At 40.4% G+C, this 20,349-nt stretch overlaps 1 protein-coding gene across 1 annotated transcript in view; it reads left to right on the top strand.

Annotated features, from left to right (window-relative positions):
* The first annotated feature begins 1,940 nt into the window (after positions 1–1,940).
* ARPC2 (actin related protein 2/3 complex subunit 2) overlaps positions 1,941–20,349 on the top strand; it is a 30,428-nt gene continuing 12,019 nt past the window's right edge. Inside the window, exons 1-6 of the mRNA XM_012740231.3 lie at positions 1,941–2,091; positions 2,308–2,389; positions 10,344–10,378; positions 11,706–11,818; positions 17,134–17,179; positions 19,946–20,132. Of these exons, the coding sequence (XP_012595685.1) occupies positions 2,316–2,389; positions 10,344–10,378; positions 11,706–11,818; positions 17,134–17,179; positions 19,946–20,132 (455 nt within the window). The 5' untranslated portion in view covers positions 1,941–2,091; positions 2,308–2,315. The remainder of the gene's footprint in view (positions 2,092–2,307; positions 2,390–10,343; positions 10,379–11,705; positions 11,819–17,133; positions 17,180–19,945; positions 20,133–20,349) is intronic.

Below are 20,349 nucleotides of genomic sequence, written 5' to 3' on the forward strand. Positions count from 1 at the left end.
AGTAAACCAATAAAGAGGAAGACATGGGATCCAGAAAATGGACAAAACCAGCCTAGAATAGTAATAAAGGAAAATCCCAGAATGACAACTGTACAGCCAGTCTGCAGGGCAATCAATCCAGATGGAAAGAACAGGAAGGCTGGCTCTGAGACAGAGATTCCCGAGAAAAAGTGGAACTTATATATTTAACCATATGGAAAATATTATTTCTAAACTTTCTGAGAGAGTCTTAGAGCACTTGAGGGGACAAGCGAATTGTAAATATTATATATAGAAAATCAGACAAATGACAGAAAAAAGGCAATAAATAATTAACCCTAACAAAAATGAAGGGCTATATAAGCTGGAAGGCATGATTATAGTGCATTTCTTAGCTCATCAGTAAACAATATTTGCATACATAATAACTTTATACAGATTATTAGTTTAACCAGAAATTGTTACAAACTATGTGGTGGGGAGCAGAAGTGATAGGGTTAAATTCTTATCTGCCATGGTAGGAAGTCAATAGATAATGCCAAAAATTAACAAATCAAAGCCAGGTAATGAGGTGGCTCACACCTGTAATTCTAGCACTCTAGGAAGCTGAGGTGGGAGGATACCTTGAGGTCAAGAGTTTGAGACCAGCCTGAGTAAGAGCAAGACCCTGTCTCTACCCAAAATAAAAAAAATTAGGTGGCTCTCTTTGAGCCCAGGAATTTGAGGTGGCAATGAGTTTATGATAATGCCACTATACTCTACCTGGGGTAATTGAGTGAGATTATCTCAAAAAAAAAAAATCAAGAAATAGCAGTATAAGCATTTATTTAGAAATATGACGGTAAATATCAGGATGAATAAATATGTGAAGTGTTGAGGATATTGCCTCTGAAGAGTAGGAAGAGTAATTTCGTTACAAGCTTTTTAGTATTATATGTATACATGTTTTAAACTATTCATATGCATTATTTTTACTCCATACACGTTAATGTTAAAGCGTTAGAATATAGTTTGGGAGGATCTGCAATGTCCTGAAGCTCTTAAGCAAACTGCTTTTTAAGGGTTGTTAGGGGCCTTAATGATAGGGGCTAGTTTTTGTTCATTTTTTGGCCCCCTCCCCCGCCAAGACTTAACGGAAAATAATTTTTTTGGCATGTAGAAAGGACTCAATTAAGTTTGTTATATTCTTCCTAGAAGAGGGAGAATACAAAGCAAGGCACACAGGCAGAAGGTGCAGATTTGGCACAAAGATGAGTTCAAATTCTGAACGCAGGTGAGTAGCAAGGTATGCCTGTGGCAGAGGTACTGGAAGGTGAGAGCTTCAAAGGCAGAAAAAAATCGCGTTCGGGAGCTCCCCAGGCATAGAAATGAAGGTATGAAAGGAACCCAGAGGGGTCCATCTGAGTTGCCTATTCATCCAGGTGACTTCTCTTTCCTTTGCATCAGTATCCTTTTAACAACGTGTAGTTACATAATTAAGAATTTGTTTATTGCCTGTTTCCTTCTGCAGACTGTAAGTTTCACGAGAGCAGGACCTCGTCTGTTTCATTTACCGCGCTGTATCCCCAGCGCAGAGCAGGAGCCCACTAAGTATTTACTTGTTGGAGAAATGCATGCGTGAGGAGCCATTAACCTGGAATGAAAAAGGGGCACCCACAAGCTGAGAGCAAAGAGTCCCGCTGGGAGATGACAAGGGCGAGCTTCTTGCGGGGGTCTCTGAAATGAGAAGACCAGAAGGGTGGAATTGGACCTCCAGGAAAAAGCGTGAGGAAGACGGGCAGTGAGACAAGCACTGGGGAATGACAGCTCGGTGGGTGGTAGGGGGTGGATGTGAGGAGACGTCTGTGGGAAAGTAGGGGCGGGACGATGGTATCACGCATGCGCACGATCAGTCTCCTCCTAACCCCCTCCCGGCGCCCCGGCGCGCGCGTGCACGAGGGGTCGGAGCGGAAATGGTGCCGCAGGGCCGCGCGTCCCGGCGGCGAGCGGAAGTGGGTGTGAGAGCGGAAGTGGCCGGCTAGAGCCGGGGGCTGGGCGGGGACCGGGCTTCTCGGTGAGGCTGCAGCAGCGGCGGCGGCGGCTCGGCAGGCGGGTTGAGGCTTCTGGGGCCAGGTCTGTTGGGTGGGTGGGTATCTCCACAGTCAGTGCGTGCGTGGGCCAGCGCGTGCGTCTTCCCCCTCCCTCCACCCCGATCCCATTCCCCTTTTCCCTTAACCTCCTACCCCACCCAGCCCCCCTCCTCAGGGGGCAGCGGGGCCGCTCCCTCAATCCTTCCTTCCCTAACCCATCCTCACCCACCCTTGTTTCTCCTTCCCCTGCTCGGGGCAGCCGCCGCCATGATCCTGCTGGAGGTGAACAACCGCATCATCGAGGAGACGCTCGCGCTCAAGTTCGAGAACGCGGCCGCAGGGTGAGCGCGCGGCCGGGGGTGGCGGGGCAGGCAGAGTTGACCCCAGCAAATCCCCAGTGGGGTCGTCCAGCCCCCCCAGCCCTGGAGGGGCGAGATGGGGGGCCTGGCAGGGTGCAGGGGCTGCCCTGGCGGGGAAGACGTGGGAGGCTATTGGGCGCGGCGGGGTGAGGGGCAGAGATGCGTGGGGAGAGGCTCGGAGGAGGGATGCGGAAGCAGCGAGCAGACAGGAGAGTGCATGCCAAAGGGTTGGAGACCTGTAGGACGTGAGGGCAGCTTGGGCTGGAACTCTTGCGCTGGAGGAGCCTACTGCCCTCTGGGGCGAGAAGGGGACCCTTCCCTCCGTATTCCCCGACATTGTTCTGAACCCAGAGAGAGCCCGTTTGGAATTGGGTTGGAAGGAGTTTTCAGGAATTCCCAGGACTGGAGGAGGGAAGATGCAGGCCCAGATCGCCACCAGCGTTCTAGTTCCCTACACCCGTGTTCTCTAAAAGGAGCATTAGGGAAGACTGAAAGCCGACCCAGTCTTGCAGCCGGAAAAACGCGATCTCTCTAGTTTCCCTTCCCTGAACCCTACTGTGAGAGACACTGGCCATTTTGTTACATATTTCTCAAGCAAAGCTAAGATCCACACCCCTTCCTTATCTTTCTTTTGAGCTTGTAATGCTCTTTCCCCACCCACTATCCTTTATCTGGTTATCTTTTCAATTCTTACTGGAGACCCTTGGTCTTTGATTTCTTCTGTGGTAAGCCTGGCCCAGTTAACACACGTCAAAACCTCCAGAATCTATAAAGTTCTGAGATGATCTTTCTTTTTGTTTTTTGTTTTTTTTTTTTTTTTTTTTTGAGACAGAGTCTCGCTTTGTTGCCCAGGCTAGAGTGAGTGCCGTGGCGTCAGCCTAGCTCACAGCAACCTCAAACTCCTGGGCTCGAGTGATCCTTCTGCCTCAGCCTCCCGGGTAGCTGGGACTACAGGCATGTGCCACCATGCCCGGCTAATTTTTTATATATATATCAGTTGGCCAATTAATTTCTTTCTATTTATAGTAGAGACGGGGTCTCGCTCTTGCTCAGGCTGGTTTCGAACTCCTGACCTTGAGCAATCCGCCCGCCTCGGCCTCCCAAGAGCTAGGATTACAGGCGTGAGCCACAGCGCCCGGCCAAGTTCTGAGATGATCTTTCTTATGATTGGTCTTTTTTAAAGATAAGCTTAGAGCATATTACCAACACAGCCTTCTCTGTCAAACACAAGAATCAGTAGAAGACAAACAACCTCCTCCCCTAAAGCTGCTTTGCTTTTCTTATATATTTAAAACATGAGCCGAGGGTTTTAGCTTCTAATATTTGGTGGCCTGTGGCCAGTCCCTTTGCCTCATTTCCCCATCTGGGAGGATGGAGCTTCACATCTTGGTTTCACAATTGAGGAAATAAGTGCACACTGTTTCTGGTGAACTGGAAACTAGTAATAGGAAAGTACTTGAAGATCCACGGATGAGAGAGGACTGGTGGAAGGGAAATTCTAAGTGATCATAATGCACTTGTGGCTTAAAAGGCATTATTAAAAAAGAGTACTAACTCACCGCTTAAATTGAGTATGTTGTGTGTCCTGTCCCTTTCATGCCGCAGATTTTTGTCTGTGAAGCAAAGCACGACTTTCCTTGAAGTAATGTGTGCAGGGAGCAGTACTGTTTCCTGCCAGGAGCTGCAGTTGCTTATATTTTAAGCTGACTTGCTTCTTTCTTATCTTCAGCCCCTTTTACCAGTTGCTTTGCATTTTAAATATTCAAGTGAATCAGCCAGGTCTTATTTTGGGTGATTGCTATATACTTTTTTTGAGTAGTGTAGCACACAAGAGGAAGTTGAATTAACTTCTGCATTTTCACAACTGATCTTAATACATCCTCAGGTCCAGACTAGCAAAGAATGAGACCTGGGTGGTTATAAGCTGATCTACAAGATAAATGGCTATGTATTTTCAAGTAGAGGCATGCCTTTTACTGAAGGAGTATGTTCACATATCTATTTGTGTATTAATAACTTGTGATTCCAAAATGTGGTCTATTATTCAGCTCTTTTCTTTTAGAAGATTATTCTTAAAAATAACAGCTAACCATTTCAGAGGATTAACGCAGGCCCTCAAGTCTGGAAGGCATAAATTACAATTTCCAAGACATTTTTTACAAAGGTGTGCATTGTAGCAAAGTTGAATGTGGGCCGGGCAGGTAAGTTTCAGCCTTTATTCTGGCCCATCTCTCCTTTGAGATGTGACTTTCAATAAGTGAGCTCAAAATATTCTGCTGAAAATCTTTGAAAAGATACTATGATATTGTGCTTAGTAGATAGGGCTTTCCTAGTGTTACAGTTTTAACACCTAGCAGAAGCCTAAAACAAGTGTAGGTTTTCAGGGATCTCAGTGATATGAGGCAGGAGCGAAGCAGTTAAATATTTATCAAGGCTCATGCCTACACCAGAACTTCCAACAAAGCCTTGCCTGGTGTGATCATCATAAACATTTATGGGATTCTACCAGCACTCAGCACCAAGCAGCAACAGAAAAAGAGAGACTTTCTGAGAGCCTGTTAGCTAAGTTACAGAGGAGCTAAGGAGTGAGAGGTGTTGGAGTGGAGGTCAGAGCAAGACATTAAAGAAAGGGAGTAGCTTGGAGGAGAAACCTAAGAGATTCCAAAGGCTTTGCCAGTGTGGGAACTGCCAGTGTGGGAACCTGCTGGGAAATGTCAGCTCCACCCTGCATTTTACACTTCTCAGAATAAACCATTTGGGGAAAGTACGATTCAGAGCAGCCTTTCCAAAATGTATCTTCCCCCTCTGGGTTGTCCAGTAAGATAGCTATACATGTGGCTGGCTAAATTTAAGTAAAAAATAATTAAGGTGAAATAAATTTAAAATTGAGTTCCTCCATCACGAGCCACATTTCTAGTGCTCAGTTGCCACGTGTGGCTAGTAAGCTGCGGTGCTTATCACAGATGTGGAACATTTCCATTATTGCACAAAGTTCTATTGGACAGCACTGTTCCAGCTACTGAAAAATGAAAGCATGCGATAGTCTTAAAAATAGTTCTGTGGCACATACTTCAAAGTGCATTGCATTAATTTTCCTTTTGAGGTTGATCTTTTTTTAATGATTCCTCTTAGATCATCCTGCTGAATCTTCTTGCCTGTGACATCCTACTAAAGCTAAATTTCCTTCTGAAAAAAGCAGTTCTGTCATCTAAACTGTTCAAGAATACATTTGGTTATGATAACCTTTTAATTTGGAGGCAGTTCAACAAGTCTACAGTTTGTTCTAAACAAATTGCTTTCTGCTTTTTCCTATCACACTCCTGGGGGTGGCTTATTGAAATGATCCATATATCCTCACAAAGTGATAATTATAGGTAAATTGTTTTCCCAACAGCCTCCAAACTGAGAGAATGTGAGTGGTTAAAAAGCTATACCCGAACACTGCAAATAACCTCACGCACAAGTCTAATCAACAGCATTGCCTTTTCATTTAGGAATTCTTACTCAAACCCCTGATTAAAGCAGAAGTAATCTGGCAAATTAATTTAATTCTTTTGTTAGTATGCACACCAAGAACCTTTTCAGCCTCAGAAGCTAGGCTTGTCAACTTAGCTAGAGTCTGGAGTCCAAAATTGAGGAAATGCTGTCAGATGCAAATTGCTGTTGATTTTAAGTGTATGCTGGCTCCTTGCCACGGCCTGTGCACATTGTGGGGAGCTGTGGTTCAGTGTGGGGGAGTGAAACTCAGTAAGCAAGCAGTGCCAGTTGGGGTGGGCGAGGATTGTGGGAAGAGAGATTTGAGAAAGGAATAAATTAAATCTTGCTGATACCTTGTTCTCATTCCCAAATATGCTGCATATGTCCTCAGAGAGACAGGCTGATTTGAAATGATTTGGAATTAGGACATTGTTTAACATTTAGAGGAAATGGAATGTAGTGTATGACTTGCTAAGAAGATCTGGTTGGTATTTTTACAAGTCATTCTAGTTACACACTATGCCTGTCCTTTGGCCTCCTTGGAACCACTTTGGGCATAGCCCCAGAGACGCACTCCGCCAAACTGATGACTCCTTAAGGGCTGGGTCTAAAATGTTAGTCATTTTTGTTTTGCCAGCAACCTCATTGTATATAGAGTCAGCTCAGTAAATGTTTCTTGAAGGAATGAATGAAGCCAGATAGAACAATGCTTGGTTTCCTAGGAGCTATCACTTTTCTGACATTGTGTGAATCAGCTTTTAGGTCTCTTTTTCTCTATATTTTTTGAGATACGGCTTAGCAAAGAATAGGACCACCTCTGACCTAATGCTATCCATTTTTGACTGATGCTTGACATTCCAGAAGCTTCCTTAGAAAAAGGTTGGAAGAAATTTTTTTCTAAAGGATTTTAAGAATAGCTCTTGAAACCCATCTGAATGGACTAAATGTGTTTTAGTGTCTTGGGCTGTCCATTCAGTAACTCTGAGAACTTATCCAGCCGGCTTGTTCTAGGATTCCAGACATTACAACAGACTGGCACTAGTAGGAGTCCTGTTTCTCCTTGTACTGCTAAGCAATTCCTGATTCAGGGAGTTACCACAATCCTAAAACCTCTCCCAACCACAGTTGGTCTCCTCTGACTCCACCTAGAAGGAAAACCAATTTATCACCTTCTATGAACCAGGCATTGTGCTATATGCTTTAAGACAGTTTCATTAACTTCAAAATATGCATCTTTTGTGACAAGAGAGTAGATCCCATTTACAGTGGAGAAAACTAGGTCTCTTGGGGGTTGGGGAGGGTAGGCCTTGGGTAACTGCTATGTATCAAGCACTGCTAGGTATCCTTCACTGTGATCCTTGACCTCCTTTATCATGTGACACACATAGAACATGATTGTATTTGTATGGCACTTTTGAGTAAATGATCTAGCCTAAAGATCCTGCCACTGGCTGCCCTAAGGGCTATGGGATCATTATCTGAGCATATCTGTAACTTAAACAGGAGACACTGGTTGGGAAACTTTGTATAGTAGTCCCCCATTATCCATGGTTTCACTTTCTGCAGTTTCAGTTACCTGCAGTCAACCATAGTCCAAAAATATTCAATGGAAAATCCCAGAAATAAATAATTTGTAAGTTTTAAATTGTGCGCTGTTCTGAGTAGTGTAATAAAATTTTGCACCGTCCCACTCTGGACATAAATCTTTCCTTTGTCCAGCATATCCACACTGTATACACTACCCTCTGTTTAGTAGCTGTTTCAATTATCAGAGATCAGCTATTGCAACATTGCGGTACTGTGTTCAAGTAACCCTTGTACTTAATAATGGTCCAAAATGAGAGTAGTGATGCTGGCAATCTGGATCCAATTTTTCTTTGGATATGCCAAAGAGAAGCTGTAAAGTGCTTTCTTTAGGTGAAAAGGTGACGTTGGTATTTCTCAGCTAGGGTTCGGTGCTATCTGCAATTTTGGTCTTCCACTGAGGGTCTTGGAATGTATCCCTCACAGACAAGAGAGGACTACTGTACATATGTCATCTCAGTCTTCACAGCAACCTTGTGAGGTAGGTCTTTTGGCCCCATTTTATAGAAGAGGAACCTGAGGCTCAGTGACACTTTAGGTATATTGCCCGTGGTCACATAACCAGCAAGTGACAACTTAATTGAACTCTGAAGGACTTATTTTTTCTGTAAGCTCATTCCCAGCATCTGAAACTTTATGGTTAATAACTTAACCATTTGTCGTTTTGGCCTGTTCAATGGTACACTTTCCTCCAGGCCAGTCTACTCCTATGTCTCCATGATTTTAAACTACAAAAGTAAAATAACAGGCACCTGGAGAAACAATCAATCCTGTTAGACAGGATATTTCACACTCAGTCTCCTTGTTGGGGCATGGCGTTCTCTAACTCCCAGGTGACTTCTCGTGATGTCTCCTCAGGCCTAATGCTCTCTTCAGCAGCCTTTCTCCTCTACAACCTTTTGTGCAACCATAAATAGTAAACTAAAATATGGCAGTGATTTGACAGATATTCCTGAGTCAGGCAGCAAACCACTTAGGATCGATCTTGTGACTTCTCCCACTGGGAAGAAGGTACTTTATGCCTAGAGAAATTCAAAATTTCAGAGAGTCAAAATGTTTATGCCTTGAAACCCTAAGGTTTATTAATAGTTCATTTTTCTCAGATCTGGTGAAGAAGTGGGAGAGTGAAGAACTCATCCCTCCTTCACTGAGTTAAAGCACCTACTAAGTGATGGAATTTATGAGCTTTTATAAACTCCTGACTCTGCCACAGCCAGCCTTCCCCAGGAAAATATGCTTCAGTGCTTCCTTCCATTGCTCATCCTCTTGATATTTCATTCAGATGGGCCATGATGAACGTTTCCACTTCTTTGTCCTTTGCTTTGCTTTTCTAGAGGTGAGAAATGGCTTTTGGCCATTCATTGCCTTTGTTTCCTGGCTACAGTTCCAAAATGAAAGCTCAGAAGCAATTTAAATTTTCATCTAGTTCTTTTATTCGGGACTCATTGCTTCTTCATAAACCCCCTTGATCCTTCCGTTCTTAGAGACACCCAACATGCTTTTCCTAAGTCACATATGGATGACTTTGAGAAGCAGGTGGAACTTTGTATATGATTCATATAGGCTAATTTTCAGAAGGGCTAGTATATGCTTAATAGAAGCCAGTTTCCTTGAAAAGTATTGTTTGACCTCTGTATCAGCTTTTTAACAGTCATAAACCATGTTATATATTCCATTATTTCCCAGTAATCCTGGAGGGCAACTCAGTCTTGGTTCCTTTCACAGGTGAGGAAGCAGAGATAGCGTAAGATATGTACTTGATTAAGAGGTCTTTAGCAAGTTAGGCAAAAATAAATGTTGAAATGTGTACATCTTGTCTGCTAGCGCATAAAGCAAAGTGGAATCATTGCATTATAGGCAACAATCAGTAGAATCTTCATTTGTTTCCTGTTATTAGCTTTGAGGGGAAGGGGGAATAACATAAAGTAACTTTTCACCAAGGGTTAGTTGACCATTGCTTATAGGTAGAATGTAGGTCATGTACCAGGCTAAGCTGCGAATCGCACAGAAGATATTAGATAGTCATTGCCTTCCAGGATACTTTATTTCAGGTCTGGTCTCTTGTTTTATCTGTAGTAGTTCCATGAGGTAAATAGGTTCATTTGTATTCTTTCATTTTATTGATGAGAGGTGAGAAAACAAAGGCATTCACGGTGTTAGTGTGTCTCAAAACATGAGCCCGAGAAAGCTAAAGTTGTAAAAACAGATGTCTTGACTATTTTCAATGATTTCACAATGTTATTTTGTACAACACTTTTCTGTGTAAGTGCAGAGCTGGAATTTAAAAACAAAACCAGGATAGAACTAGAGGGCTTCATGAAGGTGAGTGGTGAGTATTTTGGTGATAAAGGAAGAGGGAAAGATTAGTAGAAAGACTTACAGATGGTTTTTGAAATGGAATAGAACTTGCTGTTTTGTTTTACAGCCCAAAGTCATCATTTCACTTTAAGCAAATTACAACCATTCTACTTTGTATAATATTAGCCATTTTCCTGCTGAATATGTTACTCATATCACCATGTTCTATGGGGGAGGCATTGACCAAAAGATGGCATTTTATGGTTCACATGTACAGACATGTATTTATGATGTTCTTAGGGAATTCAGAATTGAAAGTGAGCACCAGTAATGGCAAGAAATCCAATAGCAGGTCAAAAACGGAAGCTATACCTCTCTTTTCTTTATCTTCTATTTTAAACAAGTCCAAAGGTCCAGGTACATGAAAAAATGAATTGTGTGCTCTCAATGGCAGTAACCTAAGATTTGTACAGAGTAGTCCGATCTTAAGTAAAGCTCAGGAGACTTTCCAGTTCCCCTTGAATGCAAGCATCAACACAGTTATCTTAACTAAGGGCCCTTTTGTTTTGTTTTACAGAAACAAACCAGAAGCAGTAGAAGTAACATTTGCAGGTAAGTGTCTTTTTCTCAACCTTATTAAGAAAGGTGTAATATAATAAAATTGTTCCTAAAATAAGCTTTGACATTTTGGGTACCATCCCTTGTCAAGTCTTTCTGGGCTCTTTGTTACAGATGACCATCTCATCTATTTAATCCATTGATGACTAAGTTACCTGCTGATATTTTAGAAGTTTGAGTTTAATTTATAATATAACTAAGGCTTTTTAAAAACTTAGAAATACTATATTATCTTTAAGTAGTCATCAATCTTAGTTTACCTAGTACTCAAGTAGTAGGGAAACAGGAACATGCTAAAGACCTGTTCATCCTGAAGTCAGAGGGACACGTTGCTGCTTTCTATGCAGCATTAGGCATGGGATTAGTATTGTGGTTATGTTTTTTTAAAACATAACCTTGTGTTCCAAAGATGCATTCTGAAATATTTATGAATGAAATGATGTGATGTCTGGGATTTGCTTCAAAATAAATTATCAAGGGGAATGTCTAAATGAAACAAGAATTAGCCCTGCATTGATAATTCTTGAAGCTGCAAGATGGGAGTTCATTATACTGTTCTTTCTGCTTATATGCATATTTAAAATGCATCCCAAATAAAAATTTTTTTTTTTAATTCTTTCAGCACTAAGCTGTGATTAAGTATAGCTTTGTAGGCTGGTCTGAGTACAGTGGTGTTTACAGTTAATTAATCCCAACCAGTTACAGATTTCTTTGTTTCTTCTCTACTCCCACTGCTTCACTTGACTAGACTAAAAAACAAAACATAGATTTATAATTTTAATAAAGAGAAAAGAGATGGGTACTCAGCAATTCTGTCTCAGTACTTCTGCTGACTTCCCACATGGATTGAAAGTACATGCCATTTTACTTATATGCTGTCTTTTTTTTTTTTGAGACAGAGTCTCACTTTGTTGCCTGGCTAGAGTACCGTGGCGTCAGCCTAACTCACAGCAACCTCAAACTCCTGGACTCAAGCAATCCTTCTGCCTCAGCCTTCCTAGTAGCTGGGACTACAGGCATTCGCCACCATCCCCGGCTAATTTTTTCTATATATGTATTTTTTAGTTTGCCAATTAATTTCTTTCTATTTTTAGTAGAGACAGGGTCTCAGTCTTGCTCAGGCTGGTTTCCAACTCCTGACCTTGAGCGCTCCGCCCGCCTCAGCCTCCCAGAATGCTAGGATTACAGGCATGCTTACACCGCGCCTGGCCATTTATATGCTGTCTTATAACGGGTTTTTCTTATGGCCTCCGGCAAGGTAGGTGCTTTGCAATATCATTCCCATTGCCAAGTTCAGCAGTCTTATTTGCTTTCCTTACAGATTTTGATGGGGTCCTCTATCATATTTCAAATCCTAATGGAGACAAGACTAAAGTGATGGTCAGTATTTCTTTGAAATTCTACAAGGAACTTCAGGCACATGGTGCTGATGAGGTAAGTTCCACATCATTTTCCTTAGAACTCTTATTTCCTCCTCACCTTATATTGGCAGCTTGCCACTCATAGGAGATCCATGGCACTAAATGACCCTCTGGCAGAGGCCACTCTGGACACCTTGCTCGCCTGACTAGGGGCTCTTGACTCCCATAATGAAGATGTGTGTTTCCCAGAAAAGGTTTTGGCTCTTTGCCTGCTTGCTTTTTATCTTGAAGAATAAAGACATTCTCTAAAGAAAGCTTAATAACTTTATCAAAATCTTAAAAGGATTTGCCATTTTTCAAATTATACTTGCTACCAGGATTTTATAAAACAGTGGAAACAAAAACAGCTTTAGTTCTCCAAAAACATAGCAAAGAATACTTTTCCTTGACCCGTACAAAAATAGCTATTGCAAGAATGACACAGGTTCTGTTCTATTTTTGTGACATTATCTATCAAGGCAGATATATAACTTCTGGCTTGTTTAAAGTCTGTAATCTTAGTTTCTCATTCTAGAAGTTTAAGTACAAATAACTTTCCTTTTAATTTTTTATTTGAAATTAGAGCTTTTTAGAGTTTTTTAGAGCTGGCCTCTCAAAATGTCTCTTCTTCATTATAACTACTTTAGGGGAAATAAGAAAGGATGTCCAGACATCATGAAACTCTTGATGGTTGTGCCTTTTTCACTGGTTTCTTTCAATAGCTAAAGTAGCAGGTTTGGTTCCTGTTGAACTATATTTGCTCTGGGGAGAGCCATTTATGGAAGAAAGAAAATGCTATTACACCAGCGTGTGCACGTTGTGGTTGGGTCTCAAAGCAGGAAGTATGACTCAGTTCCTGAATCAGTTTTCAAATATCTTAGTTTTAACAAACTAGGTTCTATTTAATCTGTTGAATGAAGATACAGCCATTTCTGTTTTCTTTCTGAAAAGAGTAGTAGTTTTTTAATTATTTAAAATTTATGTAATAAAATGCTGTTTGTAAAGGAATATGATCAAAAACTTAACAATTTTTTTTTTTTTGTAAAACTAAAATTGGTCTGAACTAAACAGAATACCCAAAGCCATAGGTATTTGCTTCCCTTAGTTATTCAGATGCAGTTGATTTGCCCCATAAGTTGAAGGAAAGAAGAAACATTTAGAGAATTTGGATTCCGGGTTATTTTACTGGAAAAAGAAAAGTTTCAGGAGAAAGACCTAGTCCTTTATAAAGTTTACAAAGGAATATTATGTAAAAGATAGTGGCTAATTCTTCTTTTTACCAGATAAAGAGTAAGAAGCAACAAGTGGCGATAACTAACCTAAAAGAAGACTTAAAAATACAAATTTTAAACTGTATAATCATTTTCCTGGACAGTCCTCTCTCTCTAAAGATTTAGATGCAAGCCAGACCTGGTGGTGCAGTGCACACCTGTCATCCTGGCTGCTTGAGAGGCTAAGGCGAGAGGGTTGCCTGTGCTCAGGAGTTTGAGTCCAGCCTGGGTGACACAGCAAGACTGTCTCAGTTTCCTCTTTATTTAAAAAAAAAAAAAAAAAGATCTAGGTACAGTGATAATAGTCCTGGAAGGGAAAGGAAGCATTAAGCTAGATTTTTTTAAATCTTTCTATTCTGTGCTTTTCTTACAATGGAACTCCAGAACACAGTGTTGTTCTTGTAGCTATCTCAAGGGTCAAAGAACCAACTCCACCCTCTCAAGTGGAGTAAGTGACATTCACAGTGTTGGAGCAGAGTGCACAGTAAATGGCTCCTTGGGTTGGTTAAACAGTGACCAGCCTGTAATAACCACAGGAAGCTTGTTACTTTGTCAGAGGCCCTTTTTAAAAGCAGAGCACCTCTGCTGCTGGGCTTTGAAGGTCTAACGGTGATGAGTGTAGGTTGCCTCCACCCATCTCCTGGTGTCAGATTGGGAGAGGGGACACAAATTTAAAAGTGAATCATAGTTATAATTGCAAATGAACAAGGAAGTGTTTGCTGGTTTTGCCAAAGGAAGGGAGCAAGGGATTTGAGCATGGTACAAATTTGGAACTAAGTTCCTCTTAGATTTCAGAATACTAAATAAGTAAGCTTGGAATTAAACTAAATCTTAGGGGCTGTGGTTTCTCCTACATCTTATTTCCCCTACATCTTATTTCCCCTTCTTCCTAGTACCAGTAGTACATGCAACACAGAATTGTAGCTCAGAGGTAGCATGCTGGTTAAAATTCTTGTGGGATATGCATGTCACCTTCCCCCCCCCCCAAACTCCTTAGGAGAAGTGGTATGTGGGACACCTGAAGATCACCTCTTTCTGTGCCACCAACAAACTCTGTGACCTTGAACCCCTCCCTTCAGTTCCTCTTCTGTAAAGAGATACTTCACAGTGACTGTGTGATCACCAAATAGGAACTACCCATGGCATTACTTACCTTTTGCCTTTGTATAAGCAAGTAATCATTGATTCATGCTTTGAGCTCTACTCTATTAATCCAAGTTTTGCCAGTGGGAATTCCTCCCAACTATAGGAAAATGGTTAAATAAATATGTGAAATACTAAGAAATTATTGTTCGATGAACTATTTGCAGGGCATTGCTTACTCCTAAAGAATATTTAAGAGGGATAATTTTTTCAAATGGGATATAAAGTAGATGATTTGTTTCTTTTCTTTTTAATACTATGTAGAGAGTACCATGAAAATAAAATGGGAAAGAAAAACATTGATATTTCTTCAGATATTTATTGCATGTTCCTGTGTGCAGGTATTGCTCTGGGCACTGAGAACACAGCAGTGACTAACACAGGTCCTATTCACGTGGATTTCAACTCTGCTGCTACCTGTGTTCACAGTGCTTTTCTCTGGCTAATGAAATTCTTTAAAACAAGCATATATAACATATATGTGTGTGTGTGTGTGCGCTTTTGTTCTTTTTTTTCCTTTTTGAGACAGAGTCTTGCTTTGTTTGTTGCCCAGGCTAGAGTGAGTGCCATGGCGTCAGCCTAGCTCACAGCAACCTCAAACTCCTGGGCTCAAGCAGTCCTCCTGCCTCAGCCTCCTGAGTAGCTGGGACTACAGGCATGCGCCACCATGCCTGGCTAATTTATTTTTTCTATATATTTTTAGTTGGCCAATTAATTTCTTTCTATATTTTTATTAGAGACGGGGTCTCACTCTTGCTCAGGCTGGGTTTTGAACTCCTGCCCTTAAGCCATCCTCCCGCCTCGGCCTCCCAGAGTGCTAGGATTACAGGCATGAGCCACCGCACCTGGCCACATTTTTAATTTGGTAACTTACTATATTAATGGATTAAATACTCTCCCCCTCTATTTGGTATCTCAGAAAATACTAAAGGATTGTAAGTATTTATGGTTCAGTAGTGTTAGGAATTGAGTGGATGCTTATAGACAAAATTCTGCAGCTTGTTGTACTGCTGAATTTTTAGTATTAAGATCTCAGGTTTAACTTACGGAATAGTGATGACACCTTCCCTCTCTAATTATGAGGTTTTGTTTTAGTTTTTTTGAGACAGAGTCTCGCTTTGTTGCCCAGGCTAGAGTGAGTGCCGTGGCATCAACCTAGCTCACAGTAACCTCAAACTCCTGGGCTCAAGCAATCCTGCTTGCTGCCTCAGGCTCCCAAGTAGCTGGTACTACAAGCATGCGCCACCATGCCCGGCTTATTTTTTCTCTATGTATTAGTTGGCCAATTAATTTCTTTCTATTTATGGTAGAGACAGGGTCTCGCTCTTGCTCAGGCTGGTTTCGAACTCCTGACCTCAAGCTATCCGCCACCTCAGCTTCTCAGAGTGCTAGGATCACAGATGTGAGTCACTGCACCCAGCCTAATTATGAGTTTATAATGAGGGTTATTAATAACCCATGTCTATGTTTTGTCTCTTAAAGATATAAAGATACTATGTACCAAATACTATGTACCAAATAGTATTTGTACCAAATACTGTGTACCAAAAACCTTATTTTTTGGTAGAAAAAATACTATGTACCAAAAAGCTTGTTAGATTGTTAGTGACCTTAATATTTATTTTCTTTCTATCCTAATAGCTGCCTGTCATAAATAGCTGCCTTTCTATCTAAATAGCCTAATGTGTTCCACACAATATTTAAGTCGAAAGTATTCCTTTTAAAATAAAAGGTTTGTTTCTTTTTTTTTTTTCCTCAGCATATTATGGGGGTACAAATGTTAAGGTTATGTATATTGCCCTTGCCTCCCCCCCCCAAAAAAAGTTTGTTTCTTAAACCATGTCAGTCTAGGAGCAGTTTTTACCAGGTGAAACAGTCATGCTGGCAGAGGAAAAATAGGAAGGTATCTTAGTCTATTTTGTGTTGGCTATAACAGAATGCCACAGACTAGATAATTTATAAAGAAAACAAGCTTATTTGGCTCACGGTTCTGGAGGCTGGGAAGTCCAAGAGTATGGTGCCAGCATCTGGCAAGCACCTTCGTGCTGTGTCATCCATCCCATGGCAGAGAATGGAAGGGCAAGAGAGGGCCAAACTCTTTTTTAACAAGTCATTGTTATAGTAACAAACACATTACCCCAATAAGGAGAGTTAATCCTTAATCATGAGAGTGGAGTCCTCATGGCCTAATCACCTTTTACTGTCACAATGGCAATTAAAATTTCAACATGAGTTTTGGGGGGACATTCAAACCATGACAGAAGGTATAAAGGGGTCTCTTGTTTTTTCACTTATTTTAAAAAGCTGGAAAGTAGCCAGCAGTAAGTATTGGTTTGGGGAAAAAGACATGTAGAGTGTACAGCCTTGTAAAGCCTTCTGTGGATCCACCAAAATTAGCTGGCTAAGATCTCGTGATCCATTGTCTTTTGCCTTAAAAGCTATTTATGCACTAAATAATTTTAAAGCATGCAAGATTAGTAGGCTCACAGAAATCAGTTCCCAATATTCCCATTTTTATCTCTTCATTCGCCTGGGTTAGTGGCTTATCCTGTGCTTAGTCAATAACTAACATAATCCGTTCTCTCCCTTGCATTTGGCATCCTTCTGCTCTCTTGAAAACAAAAGATGATAAAGTATAATGTAGAATCTGGAGAACAGAGAACATATAAAGGGTGTGGTTGGGTCCTAAAAGAGTAAAGGGAGAGCTTTCATTGAAAGATCCTAAAGTAACCTTTTGGATTCTAATCGCAATTCTATGAGTGGCCTGTTTGGTGACTTAGATAAATCTGCTTCTCCTTTGTCTCTAGTTTCCCATCTACCAAATGACAGGAAGAATGCTGGCTTAGGAAGAGCTTAGCAAGTACAGTGATTTAAAAATAATGAAATTATCATGGCCTTTTGATTAATGTTTGGTTTTTTTTTTTTTTCCTCCTAGTTATTAAAGAGGGTTTACGGGAGTTTCTTGGTAAATCCAGAATCAGGTATGTAGTTACATGAGCAACTATGGAATGACATGGGAAGATATGTGTCCTGCTTGTATTATGCTTTTTTTAGCCAAAAGATTTTGTTTATATATTACTCATTTTACAAATATTTCTGCATAAGCCCAGTTCCCACTCCCTCCATAAAAATTGTCCTATGTGGTACCCAGTGGGATGTACAGAATTGATGTATGGCATTTTTAACATTTACTTCATGGGGCCAAGTGACTCTTCCTTAATCTTCCAGCCAAAAGGCCACCTTTGTTTGCTCATGGTGATTAAAATGCCTTTGAGAAGACTGAGCAAACATTGATTCCCACCCTCAGCTCCCAATAACACCTTTTTCTGCACATTGCATATTTGGAAAAGGAAGAGGGACAGTCACAACACTATTCTCATATTTTCAATTAACAAAAAATGCCAGTCCCCTCTTTAATCCAGTCTTGTAATAGGAGATGATCTCTGCATTCATGGCCAGAGGAATTGAAAGTACCATGTCATCTTTGAGTAGAACAGCTGTGTTATACTGCTTCAAAGGAGATTTAAAGTGGGAAAAGCAAACAGCATTTTCACCCCAGTGATTCAGTGGTATGTCTCAAATTCTGAGGCATTTAGTAGAGTCCCAATGTGAGAACCACGTAGTATGATCGTTTGCACTTACGCTACCTATTTCCTCACCTCACCTTTTGACATTTTACAGCATGACATCACCTTAATTACCCTCATTAGAATACCTTTGTGTCTTCTGGAAACAAAGTCTCTAATAAAGAAAAGTACCTTTGGAATGCAACTTGTTACTGAGTATTTGTGGATTGGACCTTTGACAGTAGTCCATAAAAAATACTGAAATATGTTAATCTCCAAATTAATGAAATAAATGTATCACAGAAATAAAAACCAGGATAAATAACACCGAAGGCCCTGAGAGGAATCAAGAAATTTAAGAAAGAAACAAACAGATCTAGAACAGAAAGATCACATTGGGAGTCTTGGGCATACTTGTCACAGCTGAGATCCTAACATGGAGAGTTTATGTTTCTGTTCCTGGGCCTTTGCTTCCATTTCTTACTATAGCACAGGCATTGCCAGATTGCAGGCCCTGTGTTCATACAAATGCAAAGCATAAAAGTGTGTGAAAGTAGCATCTCTCTTGTTTTTTAATAAGTCTGTCTCAGCAAGTTTGGAAAATTCAGCAGGCTTTACTAGATTTTTTACTTCTCTTCATCATCAATATGATCTACTCATCATATCAGAAACCTTACTTAAAGACAAGCTTTAGCTTAGCTATAGTTTTATTGGGTTTATTTGACTTCCTAAAACTAGCAAACAGCAGCTGTAGATAATTTCTTTTTAATCAAATCATCTTGTACTCTGCTTATCTGGTTTTCATATACCCAAAATGGAATGATGATTGATATTATTTAATATTGGGGTGCCAAAAATGTGCTAAGCATTATCAGAACAAATATTTAGATAGCCCATGCTCTCAAAGAGTATCCACAAAAAAAACCAGACCTCAGGAATGCTCTTGGGGAAAAAATAGTAATGCAATATAAAGGTTTATGATATTTGGAAGTGTGAGATTCATATAGTTCTGGTGGAGGTATCCCCATCAGTTGTCCAGATCACAATATGAAATGATCTTCAATAATATACAAATATTCTTGTAAAAACATCTATAGGCTTTTTAGTGCTTATTAATCATTTGATTATTTAATCAAATGTTCTAGCCCTATTTCCTGGAATTCATAGTGGACGTGCCATAAAGAGGCAGAATGGTATTGTGGTCAGCAGACTTGGATTTCAGCTCCTGTATTGAGGACCCACTGTGTTCCACAAACTTTAAACACTGTACATTCTTTTAATGCTCACAATGATCTCCCTTATCTCCTTACCACCTCCCCCCCCCCTTTTTTTTTTACCAGATGAGGAAGTTGTAGAGGTTGGGCAATTTTTCAAAGTCATTAAGTACCGAGGTCAGGATTTGGACCCCGTTCTGTTCAGCTCAGAATAGAGTGGCCCTACACTTGTATATCATGCTGCATTTAACAAGTCACTTTGCCTCTTTAAATCTCTTTTTTGCTCTGTAAAATGAGAATAACCTTTTCTGCCCTGCCTACTTTAGAGAATTGTTATGGAGATCCAATGAAGTAAAATAGTAAAAAAAAAAAAAAAAAAACTTTGAAAATTTTACAGTATATTCAAATAAAATCTATTTGGAGGTGTATATATGAGCAGATATTTGGTTTTTTCTATACTACCTCCTCTCACAGAGGGTTTGCAATGGCATATAATGGGTATGTTTTGTGAGAAAGCTCTCCAGCTGCTAACCATGTTGACATTTGACATGTAAAGCTATCAGAGAAAAATAAGTGATTCAATAATCCCCTTCACAACTGTCTGTGGAACACTGAATTTCTAATCAAATTTCGAGATTATGACTCCCTTCCATTTCATACTTGTAATCAGTCATCTAATATTTATTCAAATTTTTGCTTAACATTTGTTAATTAGCTATATATATTTATAGACTTTTTTTTTTTTTAAGAACTTCATTTTGTACTATGAGTTAGATGGAAATAGAAAACATTCTACCTGGGTTAGATGTATAGACACTGAGACAGATGTTATTAGAATGTTAGTTTTTTTAATTGCCTCTAATCTCTGTTCACTTGGGCAAGAAGTAAAACCAGAGCTTTTTTTTTTGGTTTTTTTGTTTTGTTTTGATTTTTGAAATATAAATGCTGGATGTTTTCTCCCCCACAGGATACAATGTCTCTTTGCTATACGACCTTGAAAATCTGCCTGCATCCAAGGATTCCATTGTACATCAGGCTGGCATGTTGAAGCGAAATTGTTTTGCCTCTGTCTTTGAGAAATATTTCCAATTCCAAGAGGAAGGCAAGGAAGGAGAGAACAGGGCAGTTATCCATTATAGGGATGATGAGACCATGTGAGTATAGCATTTGGTCCTGCAGCACATGTGTGGCTGTCACACCAGAATGGCACTTACTGAAAGAAATATGGCTCAGTCAAACCTTAAGTTCTGTTGTGTGAACCCCCTTGAAGTGTTTTCTCATAAAATCCCTTAAGCCAAGATGTATATGATAAGGGGGAAAATTGGCCATTTTTCCTAGTCTCCAGATACTGAGAGTTAACAAAAGATGAAA

The sequence above is a fragment of the Microcebus murinus genome, chromosome 8 (assembly GCF_040939455.1).
Source record: "Microcebus murinus isolate Inina chromosome 8, M.murinus_Inina_mat1.0, whole genome shotgun sequence".
Classification (NCBI taxonomy): domain Eukaryota; kingdom Metazoa; phylum Chordata; class Mammalia; order Primates; family Cheirogaleidae; genus Microcebus; species Microcebus murinus.